The 23,149-nt window shown below is 40.0% G+C and overlaps 1 protein-coding gene across 1 annotated transcript; it reads left to right on the top strand.

The window, feature by feature from the left end:
• The first annotated feature begins 1,037 nt into the window (after positions 1–1,037).
• Positions 1,038–22,934, top strand: DCTN6 (dynactin subunit 6). Its single transcript, XM_059685500.1, has 7 exons — positions 1,038–1,164; positions 5,079–5,143; positions 15,798–15,903; positions 17,270–17,358; positions 18,528–18,575; positions 20,420–20,562; positions 22,471–22,934. The coding sequence occupies exons 1-7, from the start codon at positions 1,142–1,144 to the stop codon at positions 22,567–22,569; spliced, it is 573 nt and encodes a 190-aa protein (XP_059541483.1). The 5' UTR covers positions 1,038–1,141; the 3' UTR covers positions 22,570–22,934.
• Positions 22,935–23,149: the final 215 nt, after the last annotated feature.

Raw genomic sequence — 23,149 nt, 5'->3', positions numbered from 1 at the left:
ATGTAAGAAACATTTTAATAAAAATTTCACAACTTAATTTTTACAATATCCTGTTATACATAATTAATAACGAACTACAATGCTCGCTAATGACGATTACTAGGATCGTATTGCATTCATTTCCCTTCTGTGCCTTCTGCGCAGGCGCACCATTTCTCTCCACTAATACTAGCAGCAAATATTTTAGCAGCCAATTGCCACCTCATTAGTCTTGTACTGACTTGCTTGGTGTGCACAACAGGAAATATTTCGTTTTCGGAGAACAAGAAAACTGGTTTACTTGCGTTATGCTTATTAATTTGTGCAGCTATTCAGTGCCTGGTAAGTTAATGTTCAAGGAAAAATATTACTTTTTATTAAAACGTTCTATTATTTTATGTTAACAATTACTCATTTATTTCAGTCCTTTGTATTTAGCATGTCTCTATTGAAATAAACCTACGTTTCTATGAAAATTGAAGCTTTTGGTTTTTTGCAGCCCACATAAACTTAAACCTTGTTTATTTGGCCCGTGTTAGCCTTTGAGTTTGACATGCTTGCTTTACTGAGATGGAGATCAAAGGACCAACTGGTTGAAGAGAGGACTAGACATAAATCCGTTCTGGACTTTTCAGGTTTGATAAGTCTTTGAGGCAGTAGGCAATTGAATAATCAGGCGTGAAGTGCAGTAAAGGATTAACCCGAGAAAGCCAGCAGGTAAAGGTACTTAATTTATAGGACTGATGACCTCGTCGAGGTAGAGGTAAACTCACTGAGCAAGAAAGGGGCCCAAGGGGTAGCAGGAAGAATCTTAAAGAATGGAAACTGGAAAGAAGACTGAAAATGAATGGTGGGGTATAATGAGGTCATAATGATGATTGTTGGATTGGATTAAATGACCGTTTTAAATCTGAGTCTATCGATCCCTAGATTGAATTGAAATCAGCGGGTGACCATACACCTCCTCCCAGAACAAGCCGACTCACCCAGGCAGCAGAGGGGCGAGCCCCCGCGGGCAGGCCCCGCCCCCGTCCCGCCCCCGCGGGCAGGCCCCGCCCCGCCACTTTCCAATCCTGCCAGGCTATCCAATCGCTTGTCGAGATCATCGCTTTTCTCAGGCGCTTGTGTCGATCTGGGTTCCAATTGGAGAGGGGGCCCAACCATGGCGGAGAAAACTCAAAAGAGGTGGGTCTGCTGTTTGAGAAGAGCCTGCTCTCCGCTCTCTGCAGAGATGGCACCTGTTCTGATCGCCAGTGGCGGGGACTGAGATGGAGTCTTATCCCCGGCACTCGGCCTGGCTGGTTCCTAAAGCCCAGGCCTCGCTTCCGCGGACGGAGGAGGCGACCGAATAGGGATCCGGAGGCCTGGGAAGAGATGCGGAAGGGGGTCGGGAAGGGTCGGTTCTTCCATCCCCGGCCCACCTCGCCGTCCCTCCTCCACGCGCCTGCGCGAAGGGGTCGGGGCCTGGGGCGTGGGGCGTGGGGCGTGGGTGAGGCCGGCGGGGGCCGTGAGCGTAGGCGGGGTCGCCTCTTCCCTTCCGCTGCGCTTGGGGCCGCCGATCACCGACGGCTCGGGGCTGCCTTCTCGGGTGTGTGTTCGCCGACGCCCACGTTGGCGCTGGCCGCACCCCGGCCCCGCCTGCCTGTCGTGGGCGGTGTGTTGGTGTAAACCCGTCCACGGTCACTCGTCCGAAAGGGCCCGCGCCCGGCCGAGAGCTGAGCCGTGCCGCCCCGCGTGGATCAGCTCCTTTGTAAACGCGGGGGGCGGGCATTGTGGCGTCTCCAGCAGTCGCGTTGCTAGGAGCTGCCGGTGCAGGAAGGGAGCAGCTTGGGTGCGACCAATGCTCGGGTTAAACTGTGTCCAAAAGCAGCCTCTGCTGACTCTTCTTGGAAAAGAAAGCCGACAGACTTAAAATGTAGCTTGTTCTTCTACTTACGCAGGTAACTAACTTTTTTCATGAGCTACAGAGGAACAGATCTACGACTGTTACTATACAGCAGTGTACGGCGGAGATGCAGGTGTTTCTTCTTGACTGATTTTAATAGATCGTGGCTCAGCCTCCCCCCAGCTGCCTGCTGCTCCCCTGCCCCGCCACGCAGGGGCAGTGTGTCCACCCGGAGACGTTTGGACCCTGTTTTAGTGGATTTGAGGGTGAATTTAATTACTTCCTGCCGCACAGAGAAGTATGCTGATTGTGACACAAACTTCACCTGGGGCGCTTAGGCATGAAACTGAAGACAGAGGGGGACTTGTGAATTGCTCCTGTCTTGACTTGTCCAGGACAAATCCAGTGTTAGATAATGCTCTTGTCATAAGAAATGATAGAGGGAGGCTGAGGGAATGGAAAGTTGGAATGGGAAGTAAGCTCTAAAACAAGAGGCATTTATAAAGCCTAATTTATTTGACCATGGCCTAATCAAATACATAGTTTAGCACACAAACCCACTCTAAATGAAAGGCATTAGAGAATTACCATTTACAAATGGTGATACATTCAAGGATCACGCCTCTCAAAGGAAAAATACCCAACACGACAGGTTCTTTCCAGAAAACTTTCAACAGGAAAGTGGTGATTGGTGCCAGGATAATGATGCCCCCCCAGTGAACTTTGCTTCCAGAAATGTCTCCTCTCTGGGTTTCAGTTTCCTCATCTGCAAAATGGGAGATTATTTTCTGAGTTAGGTTACTGAAGTTTTTCTTTCTTACTCAGTGGAAAGTTTCTATATTTTCTGTGATTTCAGCAGAGTCAAGTGGCACATAGTAACCCAGATAGATCGTTTTTCAAATTTCATTAACTTGAGCCTTGTACAAAGTCAGTGTATGTCCAAATGATGGAAATACATGTAGCTGTGCCTTATCTCACCAACACTTTTTGAAGTTAGACCCAGGGATTATTCGGGTTTTTTTTGTTTGATATATAGACTTTTTTGCTTAGAGCTTTAAAAATATTTTGTGGTAGAAAGTTTTTTAAAAAAATATATATTTTTATTGATTTCAGAGAGGAAGGGAGAGGGATAGAAAGATAGAAACATCAATGAAGAGAGAGAATCATCCATCAGCTGCCTCCTGCACTCCCCCTACTGGGGATCGAGCCTCCAACTCAGGCATGTGCCCTTGGCTGGAATTGAACCTAGGACCCCCCAGTCCGCAGGCCGAGGCTCTATCCACTGAGCCAAACCGGCCAGGGCTGGCAGAAAGTTTTGTTCACTGAAATTTGTAGAAGAAACTTTTGTGTATGTCTTTCTTTATCATCAGTAGGGAAGTTGATGTGATTTAAAATATTTTTGGTGTTACTTTGCACTTATATTGCAATATTTGGGGGGACTCTGTAATATGAATAATGGAGAGACATGTTAAAGAGTTTGCACCCTGCATGCTTATACATTAATATTTATAGAACTTATAAAATAATATTGAAATGAGTGATTCATTGCAATCTAGATTTCTGGTCCTTGCTGGTGGTAAAATATTTGCTGAAATGAGAAAAGAACTTTTTGAAAATTTATAAATCAAGGCAGTAACATTTTGGTCAAGAAAGCTTCAATGGTTTCACATACAGGTTTTAATAATTTTTTAAAATGCAAAATTCATGGCTTAGAAGATAATTTAATAGCTTTTGTTGGTCTTATGAAGCTAGAACAAGGCAAGGCTGTCTGGTCTCCTAACTCCTTCTTAATATTGTACTGGAAGTCCTAGCCAGAGCAGTAAGAAATAATATGCATACAAATTGCAAGAAAAAGAAATAATATGCATACAAATTGGAAAAAGAACTAAAACTGTCCCTATGCACCAAACACAAAAGTTTTTACATGGAAAATTCCAGAGAACCTACCAGAAAAGCGACTTGAATTGTGTGGGTTTAGCAAGGTCACAGGGTACAAGGTCAATATACAAAATTATTGTATTTTTATAACGTACTAGCAATGAACAACTAGAAATCAAAATTTTGAAAAATCCAAATAGAATTCTAAAGTCAAAATACTAGTATCTAAAATGGTATTATTTCACAGAAGCTGAGAGTAGATTTAATACCATGAATAATAGCACTGCCACTAAGAAAAATTCCTTGCATAATGTGAACAAGCTACTTAATGACTGTCAATTTAATGGAAAAGTCATTTGGTGCAGTTTATATCAGCACAAGACTCGGCTAGGGCAGCATTTAGCTAGATTCAGCTGTGTCAAACAAAAGATCAGGGCAGAATATCAATATTTGTTTTAAACAGTTTGAACTATAAGTTATATCATTTGATAAGCAGTTTTATATGCATTTAGAAAATAAATAGGAACATTTATGCATTACACTGATTTTTATATTAATATTACCTTGCTGGTTAAATAATTTGAATATACATTCTTTTTCCCCTTTTTTTACAAAAATAGTGGCATAGCATATAAACTGTCCATTTTCTGGCTTTGCTTTTCTTTTTAACTTTTATTTTATTTTATTATTATTTTTTTAATCCTCAAGGATATTTTTTCCACTGATTTTCAGAGAAAGAAGAGGGTGGGAGGGAGGGAGGGAGGGAGAGAGAGACACATTGATTGGTTGCCTCCCGCATGCACCCCTACCGGGGCTGGGGAGCCTGCAACCAAGGTATGTGCTTTTGACTGGGAATCGAACCCAAGACCATTTGGTCTGCTGGCTGATGCTCTAACCACTGAGCAACCAACCAGGGCTGGCTTTGCATTTTTTTACTTCATTTAGTCTGGAGATAATTTTAAATCTTTACATAAAGAATTATTCTTTTTAATGATTATATATTAGTCCATAGTATACTATAATTTATTAACCAGCCCCCTACTAATAGATATCTATGTTTTCAGATTTTTGGTGCTGGTGTTGAAAGAAAAGGATCCAAAGTCTCTTTTTCTCTCAAGCATTGTAATTAATAAGGGCTCATATATGATTTTAGCCTAATGTATAGTATGCCAGCTGAAAAGTTGATAATATATTAAACCTTACCCTCTTACAATGTACTTTGCATTTATCTATCAATTTTTTTCTTAGCCTTTTTTCATCACAGTGTCAGGATGGCTTCTATAACAATATTTGTAAACCTTATCCATGCTAAATGTTACCTTTTTTCTTCCTTCAGTGTGAAGATTGCTCCTGGAGCAGTTGTGTGTGTAGAAAGTGAAATCAGGGGCGATGTAACTATAGGTAAGAAAATAGTTTCCTAGTGTTGTTTCTCAAGAAGTGATGTGATTTAATTTCAGTATTTTACAGTAATTTGGTAGTTTGTCTTGTTTCGCTGATGTCCTACTTTTGACAAAACAATGTCTTTTCTCCCTTAAGTGTTTTATGTTTCTAAAAGAATGTAATGTGATGGAGTCTCTATTTAAACTTCTATCTGATAAACTAATGAAGCAATTTAAGTTATTCAGTTTACATCTATTGTGTGCTAGCATAGGGATACAGCAATGAATATAGCAGAAAAATTTACTGCCGGTTTTGGAGCTTACATTCTACTGGGTGATTATTAACGTGTGAACCATGAAGTGTGACAGACTTGGGTGAGCATCCTTGCACTTGACTTGTTGGGTTAACTTGGACTTATTACTTAACCTCAGTAGCCTTCATTTTCCACATGTGTGTCTCAGAAGGGGTTCAGCTGCGTGTAGGGGTGGCTTAAACATGCAAAGGTTTGCCTTCACCGGGTGGCTCAGTTAGTTGAAGTGTTGTCTCATATACCAAAAACGTTGCGGGTTCAACTCCCGGTTAGGGCATATACCTAGGTTTCTCGGGGTGCTTATGGGAGGCAACCAGTCGATGTCTCTCACATCAATGTTTCTCTCTCTCTAAAAATTAATAAAAACATACCCTCGGTGAGGATTAAAACAAAAACATCGAGAGGTAGGTAGGCAATTCAGGGCCGGTCAGTTGATTGTCCAGGAGTCCCAGCCTTGCAGGCCAGGATGTGATGACTTAAAGTATCAAGTGTGACGTTAAGAAAGGGGAGGAGTGGAGACAAAAGAGTGTACCTCTCAGCTGAGTCAGCTCCCTTTAAAATGTCATTCTGAAAGGTCACCCTTCTTTGTGGTCTAATGCCTTGGACTTAGTCCTATGGACACATGTAGCTGCAGGGAAGGCTGGGGAATATAGTCTTAACTCATCCTTTTGCTTCCCTTAATAAAACAGGATTCTGTTACAAGGAAAAGGGAAGAATGGATATCCAGTGGCAACTAGCAGTTACTGTCACATGCAGAATAGGAGTTCCTACCTCCTAGGCTTTTGAAGGATTAAATAAGAGAATATTTGGGCAAGTGAATTACCTGGAGCCTAACACATAGTGAGCACTCAGTGAAAGTTAGCTAACATATCAAACTGATAAATCTTATCAGTGTAGCCTTGCTAGAGGTCAATTCCAAAATTAAAACAAATGAACAGTTCAACCTGTGACAACTTATACGCACATGACTAAGTTCCCCAAGGTTCTTTTACATGTTTTTACTGGATATGGTCCCCAGAGTAGAGGTAACGTGAATTAAGTACATTTTTAGAAAGAAAATGTGCCTTTTTCCCTTATAGTAACAGTATATTTCTTTAATAGGAAAAAACCATAAGTTTTAGTAAGATTAATCTTTCAACCAATTTAGGCATCATGTCGTATAAAACTAGTAAAGATTGTACCAGTTTTAAGGAACATCATTAGGAATTTGCCAGGTTGGATTTATCTTAAATTGACCGAATTTCAAAGTTTAGAAGGTGACCCTGTTTATTTTCAGTGCTTTGTTAACTCTTCAACCACCTGCAAACTCTGTATGAGGAAAAATTATGAGGCCATATGTTTATGAAAACACTCTTCTGCTTTATTTCTATTCTGGTATTTTTATGGTTTCATCATGATTTGAGGAATAACATCTAATATTAACTCACAAGATATTCTGTAATTAGGAGGACAATAACACTAAAATAATGTAGTTATTTGTATAAACTTTTCCTTTCATTCTACTTGTCCATTTTAAAGAATAAGTACACAAAAAATTTTTAAAGAATAAGTATACAGTATCTACTATTGTCTATAGATATCTCTACAGGCATACATGCACAGACAAGTATGCCTATATATATTTGTGTGTGTATTTCATGTTTGAAATAACTCCTATTTTTTGCAGAAGCTTCTCTAGAATAGCAGTAGAGGCTTTATCCCATGAAAAGGAAAGGTCAACACTGGACCACTGCGAAGGATTGGGGCATGAGGGTCTCAGGAGTCAGCACTCCCTCTTCTGTTTCTCCCTCTCTCTTTTGCTACTTTGTGCTCCTCCCCTTTCTTTATCCCTATTATCCTCCTACTTCCCCCAAAAGGTTGAAATTATATAAGTCAATACAGTGATTAAATCTTTCCATACAATATTTGACCACTAGCTGATAGGGTACAGCTCTGATGGTTAAAATATAAAATGACAATTCAACACAGATTTTCAGTGATGGATTATAACATAAGAAGTAATAATTTTTAAAAAAATGGATCTAAGTTAATATCTGTTGTGTTTATTTTTGACCCACTTTTTTAAAACAAGAAAGTTTGCTCAAATACTTTATAGAAATATATCTACTTTAAAAATTAAGGAAAAGATTCAGAAGTGATATAGTTACCCATTGTCCTATCTTCCACAATTCTGGTCTCATTTTCATTATACGTGTTTCTTACCTTTAATTGTACATATAAATATGGAAATTTTCCATAATTGATATTTAGATAGTCATTTCTATCATTGTTATATTTGGTATAAAATATCTTCATCCTAAAAAAAAACCAAATAAATAAATAAATAAAATAAAATATCTTCATCCTTTGGCTACTATTTTTTAAATAATTTTTAAAATTGATTTTAGAGAGAGAAAAAAAGGGGAGAGGAAAAGAGAAAGAGAGAGAAGCATTGATTTGTTGTTCTATTTATTTATGCATTCATTGGTTGCCTTTAAAAAAATTTTTTTTTAATCCTCACTCAAGGATATGTTTTTTTAATTGATTTTTAGAGAGAGAGAAAGGAAGAGAGAAACATCGATTGGTTGCCTCCCATATGTGCCCGATCCAGGTTCAAACCCACAGCCTAGGTATGTGCCCTGACCTGGATTCAAACCTCAACCTTTTGGTGTATAGGATGCTCCAACCAACCAAGCCTCCTGGTCAGGGCCATTGGTTGCTTCTTGTATATGCCCTGACCAGGAGATCACACCCACAACCTTGACGTATCAGGACGATGCTCTAACTGAGGTAGCTGGCCAGGGCATCCTTTAGCTACTATTAATTCATCTTTCTGATATAACACATCAGATTAGAAAGCTCCTGGGCAATCTATATATATATAAAAGCCTAAGCGACCATCCGACCGTTCGACTGTCCAACCGGTAGTTATGATGCACAATGACCACCAGGGGACAGATGCTCCAACTGTTAGCTATGATGCACACTAGCCACCAGGGGGCAGACACTCAATGCAGGAGCTGCCGAGCTGCGGTGACTTGGCAGCTGCAGTTCTTGGGTGACACACCTGGAACCAGAGAGGAGGGAGCCTGATTCCAGGGTGCATCACCCGAGAACTGTCCTCTCACAAGCCGGGACCCCTCGGGGGATGTTGGAGAGCCGGTTTCTGCCGATTCTTACAGGCCAAGCCAAGGAACCCCACTGGTGCATGAATCCGTGCACCTGGCTTCTGCTATAATTATCGAGTTAAAGCAAAGCACAGAGTAGAGATAAGTTATCTAATTAAAACTCGCTTTCCCTGCCATGTTTTATTTTTCACTTTAAGGCTTTTATTGTTTTTGTTTTGTTAGAAGAATTTTCCAGAAGAATTAGTTTGTCTTTTTTCTGTTGTGTTGTGGGTATGGAGATTTGAGCACTTAATACAGCTGCTTTCTGGGTAAAGTGGCAATAAACTTAAGTGTAGTTTAACTAATAGATTTTTCAGGATGTTATATACACTGAGTGGCCAGATTATTATGATCACCTGATGTTAGTAGGCAAATTAGCTATAATTTCGTGCTGAAGTTGCTAGAGGGCCAGATCATTATAAATGTCTGAATAGCACAACATACCTAAGTATCATTGCTGATCAGGTTCATACTATCATGTTGATGGTGTATCCCAATGGAGATGGCTTCTTCCAACAAGACAATGTGCCATGCCACGGTGCTCATATTGTGCAGGAGTGGTTTCAAGAACATGAGGGAGACTTTACCTTGCTTAGGTGGCCCCCACAATCACCAGATCTCAATCCAATTGAGCATTTGTGGGATGAAGTAAAAAGAGCCATCAGGCAGCTCTCTACAACCATCAAATCTCACAGAACTGGACAGTGCTATTCATCAGGCATGGTGTCAGATTCCTTGCGTCACCTTTCAACATCTCGTGGAGTCAATGCCAAGAAGAATCGCCGCAGTATTGAAGGCAAGAGGTGGCCCAACAAAGTACTGATGGGGTGGTCATAATAATCTGTCCACTCAGTGTATAACTTTTTATCCCCTTGTTGGTTATACTCTTACTATATTATATCATTCTGAAATGTTTTTTGGGGAAAAAGTTGTTTTCCTTTGCTATGTTTCAGTGTAGTAGGACCCAATCTTCTATTTCCCTAGAAAATCAGGTATTTGGTTAAACAAAGAAACTAGTCCAAAGCTTTGAAGTGTTTTCCTTAACCAGAAACCCCATGACTCCAGATTGTTCTGGAGCTGCTTCATTAGAGGCTGCTAGGAACAGACCTTGGGAAAAATAACAGCTCTCTTGTTAATTGTAATTTGGGTAAATAAGGTTTCATAACACCAAGCCTGTTTTTAATTAGGCTGCCTTGATTTATGGGCCATGCATTATTTCCTGTAGATTTTATTTTGAATGATGAAAATATTTCAGAAAAGTACCACTAGGCACAGTCCTGTAGTCCCATGATAGGGTGAAAGGCCATCTCCTGGGTCAGGACCAGGCTTGGTTGGGACATAATCATGTGAAGGCAGAACTTGGCACAGTGGGAAAGCTCTGTGATGGAAGCACTTTGTCCCACTTTATTCTGTCTTTCTCTTCATTATAGTTTTTAATTTAGATCAAAAGCTTCCCTTTTATTGTGGAAATCTTTTTCCATAAGGCAGAACAGTGGCTTTGACTTGAGAAATTCATGGACTACAAAGCAGTGCTTACAGGTACTTCAGCTTACAGGTCAAAGGAATCATTTTAATTTTCAAAAGAAAGCTTGTGGCTTTTTCAGCTATTTATTGACATATGAAAACGAACTCAAAGATTGCTTTCTGTGGCAAGGATAGAGAGGAAAAATGTCCTTAACCATATGAGGAGAATGGAAATTTGATGCAAGGAATGTCTTTCTGGCTATGCTGCATCAAGCCCAGCCAACCATTTAGAAAAATATTTCATCGGCCAGTAGGGCAGCTCCAACTCTAGACACGTTTATCCAAACAAGGAGATAAGCCAAATAGGGTTTCACCACATGTGGTAAGAAAATAGACAAACTACTCTGCCAAAAAGAGCCCAAGAAGGTTCACAACAGTTTTAAAAAAACCCAAAACTTTCCATGGTGACAGATTTTTATTTTTAAAGCATTTTAACCTCAAGACCCTTAAACTTGGTTTGAATTCAGACCCATTCCAGGTAAAAGTGCTTCTTGTATTCAGAAAAGCATGAAGCGAACTGTGTCCACAGTTCAGCACGCTGTCGCTGTCGGGGTGCCAGCCTCCAGCACAAAACCACACGGGGACAAAGTTGCATTGGACGCATCACTCACCTGAGTCAGAGCGTTCCTTTAAGAAGTTCCCCACTCCAACATGTCGTCACTGGTCCGAATGTACTACAGTAATTGATACCATATTTGCTATCAGTTTATCAGCTGGAATAGAAACGCCCACGAGCCCAGGGTTTGACTGGTGAGAAGGAAACAGTCTTATGTACTGGACAACAGTAAATTCATGCTTGCGTTTGCAGTCCATCTCTCCAACTGGCCTTCCACAGTCCATGCAAGAGCTCTGCTCTCTGGGCATGCCACACAGGGCAGACACAGACTGGCTCCACAGTTCTGAGCACAGACGTTGCAGAACTGGTAACACAAGGGGTGGTGACTGACACCTGAAGTGTTCACTAGTGCATGCCTATTTTGGGGGTGGGGGGTAGGGGAGAGACAGGGCCTGTGCTCCATGCAAATTATGTTGTACATGGGCAAATTTGGACTTTCTTTCAAAACAGGAGAGACCATTTAAGTTTTCTTCCCAAATACGATAAGTGCATACAGCCAGTAAAAAATTAAAGAAGTTCACCAATCTGATATTTTAGCAGTCACTTTTACGGAAGTTCATGTATTCTAACTTTCCTAATCTCTGCCCACAAAAGACCTACCAGAGGCTTAGGGGAACTGTTCAGTTTATTGTGGCCCACGACATTTGCTGTTACTTCACAACACCAAGTTGGTAGTTTGACCTTTTATGTTATTTCAGTCCTGAAGCACCAGGACTTGTAGTTCGTCAGTGCTGCCGCCGGGTGGAGGTAGTGTCTTGAGCACAGATCTCACCCAAGTTTTTGATAAAGCTCAACTCCCAGGGCAAGGCTCTCAGATTTAAAACCAGCTTTCCAGTTATTTACTAACTTAGTCAGAATGATTAAACATCATAATAAGAAAACACCTGGCTAAAATAGTTCAGGCATTATTTTCAAATACCGTGTAAGAAGAAGACATGAGATGGGATTAGTTTAATTTTAAAAAATTTGTGTTTCTCGGTCTTGTTTTTTGTGTAATTAGCATGTTTTATATAATCTTTGAAAGGGGAAAAAGCAAATTCCAAAGAAACACAGGTCCCAGTGGTACCTTTGTCTTGTTAGTCCATTCTTGGGAATCTTCTTGCAAGCCTGCTTGTTGTCAGAAGCTACCACTTGAGGGCCAGCTGAATGATTATCCAGTGCTTCCGGCTGCTTATCTCAGAGCGGCAAAGGATCTGCTTTTTATCACAGTCCTGATGATCTCTTCGTCCTGTCTGCGGTTTTTAATACTGGTGTAAAGATACCTGTATAACTTTTTTACTATCTTAAAATAAGGGGCAGAAATTTCTCTCCTGGTTAAAAGGAGGTATTGCCCTGATGACCAGGGTAAGGGAGTAGAACAGACCCTTTGCTTCTGTGTCCCTGACCAGGAGTTATTTTGCTGACTATGATGAAGCGATTTGCTAGCTCTCAGTGTCAGATAGGGATGGAACCTCAGTTTTTTAAGAACGATTGACCAGACCCCATGATCTCCCTTTCAAACAGCATTTCCAGTAATTCACACTTCAACCCCATGATGTGGTTGTAGATCTCATCTTTTTGTAGATGGGAAAACAGGCTTTTGAGAGATGAAGCTCATAGCCTTTAAGTGATAGAGGCTAGAGTCCAGACTTCCTAGACAAGGGGTGGGGTGCTGGCTGGGGCTTTAATTACAAAGGAAATTCAAAATAGGTTGTGTTTACCATATTACCTTTACCAGAGAGCATTTTGAAGTAAAATGTAAATCTAGGATTGTGCAAACTACATGTTTAAATTGGTTCAGACAGCTGGAATATCTCATTTCAAAGAGACCCTGTGTTTGTTTCAACATCGTTTAGCACTTCTTCGCCCAGAGTGATAACATCTACATGTCCATTATGAGGAATTGGTTAAACAAATTATGGCATATTAATATGATGTGAAATACTATTCAGCCATTAAAAATAATATTTACTTGGGTGTACTTATATGGGAAATGACCATGACTTATTAAGTGAAAAAAGCAAATTATAGAATAAGTACTATTCCTTGTTGTTGTTTTTAAGTATGTGCTAGTAATCCATATTTTTCCTCCTTCCAGCTGAATTTACTTTTTACCTGTCTAACGAGATATGGTTTATATACAATAGTACTTAAGTCTGGAATATACCTCAGACTTTTAAGAATAGTTACTTTTAAGGAATGGGATTAGCATGAGAGGATCTTTGCACTCTTTGCTTTGTTTGAATTTTTTTGTAATGAGCATGTATTCCTTTAATAAATTGGGTGTATTTTCTTTTAATCCTCACTCAAGAATATGTTTTTTTGTTGTTGATTTTAGAGAGAGAGAAAGTGAGAGAAACATCAATCAAATACCTCCCATACATGCCCCCACTGAGGATCAAACTCATAACCAGATTGTGTGTATTTTTTAACAACAAAAGGCTCACATGTTCACAATCATGGTCAAGTTGAGAAGCTTCCCAGGGATCTAAGAGACGCCATCTTCTATCCTGAATACGGAAATTTACTTTAGCAGCTGAAGATTTGGGGAGCCAGGGGTTGATACCGTTGTAATTAGCGAGTTATTAACAACTGGAACGAAGCAAAGGGAAGGCCAGACATTATAGGAACATTCCCTGCAAACCACTGGGACTGGGCAAAGGAGAGATAGACACTTGCCCAGTAAAGTTGGGGTGACAAGGAAGGTGCTGTGTCAGTCACACCTGGGATCAGAGGTCATTGACCAGAATGGGCGTGGCCACAGCAAGTGTGCGAAGAGTTGGGATACTTCATTTCCTGAAAAAGGAGTTCACTCTCTACTGCTCTTGGCTCTCTTGGGACTCGTGTTACTCTGTGCTGGTGGGGCTCTTTTGCTCCTGCTTTCCTGCCTTCGCCCACATGACCCACAGCCATGTGGACCCCACACACAATGGACTAATGGACTATAACTAGCCTGATGTTGAACTGGACCCAGCTCCACCATGGAAAGAAAACTCTGGACACTGGCTGTGGTTTATTATTATTTTTTAACCCTTACCCAAGGATAGTTTTTCCATTAATTTTTAGGGATAGTGAAAGGGAGGAAGGGAGGGCGGAAGGGGGGAGGAGGGAGGGAGAGAGAGAGAGAGAGAGAGAGAGAGAGAGAGAAGCATTGATGTGAGAGAGACACATCAATTGGTTGCCTCCCACACGCACCCCAACCAGGGCTAGGGATTGAACCTGCAGCCCAAGTACATGCCCTTGACCAGGAATTGACCCCATGACCCTTTGGTGCCCAGGCTGACACTCTAAGCCAGGGGTGGGCAAACTTTTTGACTCGAGGGCCACAATGGGTTCTTAAACTGGACTGGAGGGCCGGAACAAAAGCATGGATGGAGTGTTTGTGTGAACTAATATAAATTCAAAGTAAACATCATTACATAAAAGGGTACGGTCTTTTTTTTTTTTTTTTAGTTTTATTCATTCCGGCTAGCGGGCCGTAGTTTGCCCACGGCTGCTCTAACCTCTGAATCATACTGGCCAGAGCTGGCTGTGGTTTTAGTTCTACTAAATCCTTAGCGGCACATCTCCCAGGACTGGGAAAAGGAACTTTGGAAACCCACAGGTGTAATTCCATGGAAATAAAGCTTTCTATGGTATCTCATCCTCCTGTGGGGGCCTCCGGATATGATTATTCCAGTGGAACCCCAAGAACCCCACTCCCACTAGCAACGGGGGAGACAGGCCACATTTTCCTCCCATAACGGGGTGACAGAAATAGCAAAGCCACTCTCATGTTGTGTCTTACCAGACCTGTGCCCGACTGTGCATCCTGTTGTAGCTCCCCCAACCCCTTTATCAGCCTCCAGCTCCTCCTTGTCCGGGAAACAGTAAGCTGCGCTGAGGTTCCTTCCCAGGCTTTGGGCACCTTCATCATTCTAGGACACTTGTGAGTGAGTGTGTGAAGTGCTCCCAGTTTTCAAGATGACAAGCTCAAAGGGCAAAAATAAAATGTCCTTTTGTTTCCCCATAACATACAGCACTGAATCTTGCCTGTCACAAGCAGATAGTGATTATTGAATAAATTAGCAATTTATACAATTGAATTTCATGGCCAATGTCTCCCTCCCCACTTTCTGTCAATTCTCTGCTCTCTCTTTTACTCTCAGAACCCGTTACTTCCTGTCTGCTGGTTTACCAATAAAAATAGCTTTGGAATTGGGGATGGGTAGAGCGGGTGTTGGAGGGAGAGGCTAAAATGAGGTTGTTTGCTCATCAGTGGCTTCATTATCGTCAGCATGTGGGGACTGTGGGTAGATGAGGGCCGGGAGAGGGCGTGTGTTGGCATTCCAGAGCCCTTGCTTGGGCGGTGCCTGCGGCCACCAGCTGGTGGGGAAGTGGATGTGTGAGAGCCCTTTCCTGCCGTTTGAGATGGGAGTCACCGCCTCAGGTCTCTGGGTGTCAGAGTACAGGTCTCCAGTAATCACATCTGGCTCCTTGCACTGTGTCCCTCCAGCCTTTTACTGGTTAAAAACCATGTCCTAGAGCAGACAACAGGAGCTCTGCTTCCTCCCCATGGGTAAACTTGTAATGGGGATAGTGGCAAAGTAACAAAGCTAAGGTTAGTTTCCATATTTTCTGACTCCCATCCCACCCGTATTCCCTCTTCATCATTTAATAGCAAGACTGACCCTGTAGTACACTAGTATTATAAAGTGTCAGGTGGTTCACCTTTATGAAGGAAAGGAGGAAGAGAATTAACTTTTATTGCCAACTATGTGTCAGAGTACAAGCATTATCTCATTGAATCCTTACAACAAACTGCAAGACTGGTATTTTCACCACCTCCCTTTCGCCACTGAGATAACAGGGGCTTCAAAATAGAGAGGCGAGCCAGGGCTGTCTGGCTCCAACGCCTGGGCTGTCTCCACTCACCTTGGTTTGAGATTTGGCACTAACTACTAATGATAACAGCTGAGGAGATAACATTTGCAAAGTGCCTTGTGTGGTGCCTGGCACATACTTTAGAGAATGTTCCTCCCAGCGGCCTCCTCCCTTCCCTCCTATGCTGCTTGAGGCATAGGCTCCACTGATCGTTTCTTCCCACCATACTTTTAACAGGACCTAGGACAGTGATCCACCCTAAAGCACGAATCATTGCGGAGGCCGGACCCATAGTGATCGGCGAAGGTAACCTAATAGAAGAACAGGCGCTGATCATAAATGCGTGAGTAAGACCCTTACACATACTCGGAACGAGTACCACAGAGAGTGTTTTTATTAACTTCCGCTAACTATAGGAACCTTTTATGACTGACTTCTGGAAAGCCCATTGTTTTAGAACTAGAGAAGCATTAAGGATCATTTTCAACACAAGGGATTAGTAAATGAGGAAAGTAAAGACCAGAGAGAAGAGACTGGTCCGAAGTGAGGTAGCTCCTTGGTGGGTTGGAGCTACTAGACTCTCAATCTGATAATCTTCCCCTTCCATATCACTACCTCCTCTATTCCTTAAGCGAACATTTCCTGAGTACCTCCAGGGTCCAAGTGCTATGCTGACCACCCTGAAGAGAGTCCTTTGGTTGGATTTCTTGGTTCTAGCTGAAATGTTATCGTCATATTCTTTGTAGGGGTTTTATTTATATTTGAAAAAGTTGGGGTCCTAGAGGCAATTTTAAAGATTAAAAAAATAATAAAATATTAGAACATGCACATGATCTTAGTGAGTTAGACTGTAATACCTATGAAAATTTCATAGGCATTTATAAAGCTTTCTAGAAAAATCTTGGCAGGAAATTCAAGCTTATACCTAATATATAGCAATAATGTGTGGAATTTTTAACAAAGACCTTGGGAAAATATTTAACTGATAAAGAGATTGGGGCGAAGGGGCGGGGGCGTCTTAAAGCTTACTTAGGGTTTGGGAGTTTCTTACTATATTAAGCAATTTCTTTTTAAAATATATTTTGGCACCTTTATCATGAGTCAGTTAACAATAGCTATATTCTGCAGTAACTCAGCTGTCAGGGATAAATCACCATTTTAAAATGACTTCCTCCTCTTAGAGCATAAATTGTGCATGTGTGTGTGCACCCTGACCCAAGACCAAACCCGAAACCTCTAACCAATTGAGCCACCCGGGTGACCAGGGCTTAGACCACAAACATGTTATGTTCCAGTATTTCACCTAACTACCTGACAGCATAAAGTAATTATTTTATGTGAATATCTGTTTATGAACGAGTATTAAGAATGGAAAATGTTCAACTTAGGCATGGTTTTGATTCCAATTCAACAAGCTAGAAGTCATAGCCGGTATCTTTCTTACCTTGTCCTGGAGAAGGCCCTCTGAGCTTTGAGTTTAAAAAATAAAAGGAAGGCTGTCCTCCTGTATATACACCTGTGGCTTCTGTCCATTTCAGTACTTCTTTTTTAACTCCAAATTAAGTATAAGGAATAAATAACTCACTTGGATTAAGAAGTTACTTGTTTTAAGCTTGATTAGGTAAAATTGAGAGAATGAACCCAAATTCTAAAACTGGAGAAGTACACGTTCCATGACTGACTTGATAATTTGTCTCTTCTTTTTATAGTCACCCTGATAATATCACCCCTGACACTGAGGATGTGGAACCCAAGCCTATGATCATTGGCACCAATAACGTGTTTGAAGTTGGCTGTTGTATCCTTTACAATAATTTAGGATAAACCATTCCCGGCTGCTTTTTAATTCCTAAGACTTTGTAGAAATTGTCATAGTTTATCTATCAAATATATTTATTATGTGTATATTAATTACATTTTTCGGGCTTCACTATCCAGTTCTTTGAGAAGATACAGTTGCAGTGTATGAGAAAAATGATTCCTCCTTTTCTACTGAATGACCCAGGAGAGTAAAGGAAGAATGCCATTTTCAGATGTGCTTTACACAGGTGTACACACACAAACACACCTTTAGCTCAGCCTTTTGAAGGCACCATCTGTTCCTGTAACTTGTTGACAGGTAGCAATGACTAAGTGACGGTAGACACGGAAACAGTAAAACTGGCTTCTGTCCTGATTTAAGAACCACAGTTGTGTCCATTTGACTCCTCTATAGTTTTAGGGTGACAGTACATTGTCTGAGGCAAGGAAATGGTAGATGGGGATGAAAATATTTCATTCTTTGTTTCCCCCCCAGTGTCAGCATTTCTTTCGCTTGATTTTTTTGTATTCAAAAAGATGGTAAAGATTTTTTATGTTGTCAGCAAAATACTATTTTATAATGGAAAATACTTGGGAGGGAAAAAAGCTAAATGTTTAACAATAGCAAAATATTTACATAAAACATAAAATGGACTATTGTGACCATTAAGCAGTCACTTAAAATTATGTTTTTAACCATTTTAATGGTATATAATAATGCTCATAAATTTAAAGGGACCAAATAAAGTGAACTGCAAAAGTTTATCCAGCTTGATTTTGTAGTTTGATGCCCAGTTATATAAAGGGAAATATGCATGATTATATAAAGATACAGCAAACTATCAACAGTGTTATCATTAAGTTATTGTGTTATAGGTATTTAACTTTTTTAAAACAATTATGGAAGTATGTTACTCTTAGAATTGGGGCATGAGGTGCTCATTTCTTTAAAAAACATATAAGTCATTTATTTATACTTAAAGATATTTATATTGAAAGATTAAAACGTTACTTTCAGTCACCCCTGAGCAAGGAATTTTGGCCAGGCTGAGTTTGCATGGCCCTTCCCACGCCTGTCCTCCGTCCCAGTACAGGATAAGGTTATAGTGAATTGGGGGGTGGCGGTGGGGGTAACATATTTAATATTTACTTAACTCTGGCTTACAGATTCCCAAGCCATGAAAATGGGAGATAATAATGTTATTGAATCAAAAGGTAGGCTATGTTGGCAGTTTTATTGTGAAAAGTGATTACCTCCTTTCTCTTTGTGGTATCTGGAATGCAACCTAAGTACAGGCAGACCTCGCTTTATTGCGCTTTCTAGATAATGGGTTTTCATTAACATCCAGGCAAGACCCTCCACCAACAAAAAGATTACAGCCTGCTGAAGGCTCAGATGATGGTTAGCAATAGAGTATTTTTTAATTAAGGGTGTGCACATTTTTTCTTTAGACATAATGCTGTTGCACACTTAGTAGACTACATTATAGTATAAACATAACTTTTATATGCACTAGAAAGGCAGAAATTTTGTGTGACATTTTATTGCAATATTTGCTTTCTTGTGGTAGTCTGGAACAAAACCTGCAATATTTTCAAGGTTTGCCTATACAAACTATGGCAAAGTGGTATGCATGGAAGTGGACTAAAATAGCTGTGAGACTAATTCCACTCTTCGCCTTTAAGGAATCCAATCTAGTAATGCATTTAATACATTAAATTAAAAATTCAGCTGTGTATATTTAAATCAGAATTGAACTTTATGGAAAGTTTAAATGAAAGTTTGGAGAAAGATTTCTACTAAATAATGCACTAATGTCAATGATAATTTAGTGGGTTAATGTTATTGTAGAATTTTTAAAATTCTATATAATTCTCTAAAATATATAGAGAACTACATAGACTGATGAACAGGGACAGATCCAAAGACAGAGAAACAGCGATCAGACTATCAATCCCCAGAGGGAAAGTAGGGGAGGGTGGGGGTAAGGGGAAGAGATCAACCAAAGGACTTGTATGCATGCATATAAGCCAAACCAATGGACATGGACAACAGCGGGATGAGAACTTGAGTTGGAGGGGGGGAGGTTGGGGGTTAATGGGGGGATGAGGACACATTTGTAATACTTTAACCAATAAAGAAATTTTAAAAAAATCAGTTTGTCTAGCCATTTGCTTTATTTTTAAATTTTTAAAATTTTTTTTTATTGATTTCAGAGAGGGAGAGGGAGGGAAAGAGAGAAACATCAATGATGAGAGAAAATCATTGACTGAGTGCTTCCTGCACGCCCCACACTGGGGACCGAGCCTGAAACCCAGGCACGTGCCCTGACTGGGAATTGAACCGTGACCTCCTGAGCCACTCTAGCCAGGCCATAGCTTTCTGTAATTTCAGGTCTACCCTAGCCATCTACCCTAGCCAATCAGAAACAAATCTAAGCTACATATCATAAATGGGGCTAGGCAGGGGTTCATGTGAAGCCACCACCACGACTGGGAAGCAGCTCCAAGAACTTGTCCCATGAAGGTCCAGAAAGACCCTGAACAATGAGACTTCTTTAGAATAATGCTTTCTCTTCCTTGGTTCTCACTGACATGAAATAAAATGCTTCTCTTTTTAAATAATGAAATTAGACTTTTGTGACTCTACTTAGTGGTTTTATTTTAATTTGGTTGCCAATTATTATTACCATGGTCATTGTCATTTTCTATTTATTATATACTTACTATGTGTCAAACCTGTGCTCAGCCCTATACATTTACTATCCCATTTATTTCTTACAACAAAATGAAAATGAAAAAGTTTCCATTTATTGATAAATTTGATCAGAGAATTTACAGTGACTGACCAAGGTCACACAGTAAATCAGCAGCAGAACTTGGTTTTGAATACTAGTCTGCTACCTGCCTCTGTGTTACACAAATTCTGAAATGAAGTGTTTTCTTTAATTTTTTTCTTAAGCCAGTTTGCATTTTTATACCTAAATCATCATAGAAAAAAAGAGTGTTCTAGTCAGTTGATGTCTTAAATTGTAATTCTTCCTTTGTTTTTCCTGCAGCATATGTAGGCAGAAACGTAATATTGACAAGTGGTTGCATCATTGGGGCTTGTTGCAACCTAAATACATTTGAAGTCATCCCTGAGAATACAGTGATCTATGGTGTAGATTGCCTTCGTCGGGTGCAGACTGAGCGACCGCAGGTACTACAGGCTCTTTCTAGAGAGTTCTTTCTAGCTGCTAATTTCCCCAAAATACCACATAATTGTTTTAATGGGACAGCAAGTCCACTATTTAAAAAAGCACATGATTACAACAAAACATCATAGAAACATTCCTAAAACTAGAATTTATCTGCAGTGAAAATAGTCACTCTTTAATTAATATAAAAAATATGCACAATATGACAATGACAAGCTGATTATAGGAAAAGAAAATTCAGAGATGTTATTCCCGAATGTATTTTCTTACGTATTTTCACTGAAGATTTATCGTGAAATCTTAAAATGTATTGATTTCGCCTAAAAAAAATCAATCTTCAAGGGTTAGGAGTGACTCTACTGAATTTACACTGGACAGCCAGCTGGGGTCCATCGATTAGTTTACTAACAGAGGTTGAAAATAAATACAGCTTGTGAATATGCAGGTGTGTTTGGATAATTTCCTGGCTTATGAGAAATTATCCCCTCCTAATAATCAAGAATAACGAAGAGCATGTATTTGGAGTTTCTTGTTAGAGTAGTAGATGCATAAGAAAGGGCATTTGAAACTTCCTTTTTTTTTTTTTTTTTTAAAATATATTTTATTGATTTTACAGAGAGGAAGGGAGAGAGATAGAGAGCTAGAAACATCGATGAGAGAGAAACATCGATCAGCTGCCTCCTGCACACCTCCTCCTGCCCGCAACCCAGGCACATGCCCTTGACCGGAATTGAACCCGGGACCCTTCAGTCCGCAGGCCGACGCTCTATCCACTGAGCCAAACCGGTTTCGGCGAAACTTCCTTTTGACAGAAGGCATTCTGATCTAAATCTGGCGCCTCATTGGCTGGCATACTCAATATACTTTTTTAGTTACCCAACCTCCTTCCACTCCTCCAAAAGAAAATATTTTTTAAGATATTTATCACTTTGCCTCTGATTCTTAGCCATATTTTATCAGAAATTTAAATTCCAGTGTTTTGGGGTTATTCTATTTCTGTAATGTTTGGCTTTTATTATTACTACTAAAGGCCCAATGCACAAAATTTGTGCAAGGGGCTCGGCCCTCACAGCCCTGGCTGCCTTATGGCCCCGGCTGCCTCGCAGCCCTGCAGCCCTGTGGTCCCACGGCCCCTGCCCACTGGTCATTCTGGAAGGTCATTCTGCCGTCCGGTCTAATTAGCATATTAGCTCTTTATTATATAGGATTATTATTAGAAGCAAGTATTACTTCTGTAGACTAAAAAGGAAATAAGAACCAATCTCATATTTTTTCACTATCTTTCTACAGAACAGCAAAAATGATTAAAGAGGGAGAAATGCAGCTGGAGCTGGGGAAGGGAGATTAGAATTGAGTAAGAATATCTGATATTTAATACACAATGGTGTGCAACACTGTTTTTCAAATTTCAGTAATCATAAAGATCATGTAGAAGTCCTCATTGAAAAATGATTTCCCAGACTCAGTGAATCAGAGTGTCTAGGGCAAGGGCCTAAAAAAATCATATTTTCACAAGTACCCCTAGGGAGTTCTACAACAGGGAAGCTTGGGCAAAGCTAGCATATGAAGAGTGAAGCTCAGATGAGTATTGCAGATGTGTGTTATGTAGGTCTTGTGGAAAGCTGTGTACTCTGGGTATTTTACTTATGTTGTCTTCTGTAACTGGAATTTTTTAACATTTTAGAGGCCAGCATTGAAAACTGAGTCATACACATATTCTTATATATAAAATATTTTGGCTTTTCTAATTATCAAATTTAATATATGTTCATTGTAAATTTTCTTAAAAAGGGGGTAAGCAGTAATAAGTCAGTGATCATCATCTCTAATTCCATGACCTGGTGGTCATCATTTCTATCTGTACTCTTCACTTTGCTTTCTGTTAGTTCTTAATGATCTTTTCATTTCAGCCCCAGACACTACAGCTGGATTTCCTGATGAAAATCTTGCCAAACTATCACCACTTAAAGAAGACTATGAAAGGAAGCTCAACTCCAGTTAAAAACTAAGAACAAGCTGTGACATCAAGATAACATTTTGTCTTTGACCACTGTCTTTTGAAAGGGCCACAGTGTTTATGCCCTCTTAGCAGGTCACAGCATAATACAGGTTGATTTTATTTTGTGAAACAAACTTAGAAAGGAAACTGATGGATTTTCATTGTAACTGTCCTCTATAATTTAATTAAAATGTATTATTTTCCTATATCCCTGTTCCTTTTCTGATAATTTACAGATTTTGTTTCTTTTGTTATATAAAATGTTAGCTACAAATTTTAGTTACACAAAAGACTACCCGCAATAAGAAACGACATATTGTTATGTATTTATATTCTGCCACATACTAAACTAAATAAAAAATGTTGATGACAGGACTTTTAGTGAGCATATTTTATTCAATTGTTCTGTTTACATTAACTTTCCCAAATAACTCCTTTAATTTCTATTATGTACTGGCTGTGTTAAAGCTAATGTGTTTGCCTTTTCCTTTGGTGGATTTGTAGCTTTTTAAAATTTCAGGTGAAATTTTAGCAACTATTTAATTAATTCACTTTGTTTCCAAAAAAAATATTTTTTTTTCTTTTTAGCA

Source organism: Myotis daubentonii, chromosome 2, assembly GCF_963259705.1.
Source record: "Myotis daubentonii chromosome 2, mMyoDau2.1, whole genome shotgun sequence".
Lineage (NCBI taxonomy): Eukaryota > Metazoa > Chordata > Mammalia > Chiroptera > Vespertilionidae > Myotis > Myotis daubentonii.
Note: the sequence above shows the minus strand (reverse complement) of the source record. Positions and strands in the feature narration are given on the sequence as shown.

What these genes read in the sequence shown, in the direction of transcription:
- DCTN6 (XM_059685500.1), top strand. Translation starts at nt 1,142, where the DNA reads ATGGCGGAGAAAACTCAAAAGAG. An exon ending in GCGGAGAAAACTCAAAAGAG is followed by an intron (nt 1,165 to 5,078) that starts GTGGGTCTGCTG and finishes TTCTTCCTTCAG; the next exon opens with TGTGAAGATTGCTCCTGGAG. An exon ending in CGTGTTTGAAGTTGGCTGTT is followed by an intron (nt 17,359 to 18,527) that starts GTATCCTTTACA and finishes TCTGGCTTACAG; the next exon opens with ATTCCCAAGCCATGAAAATG.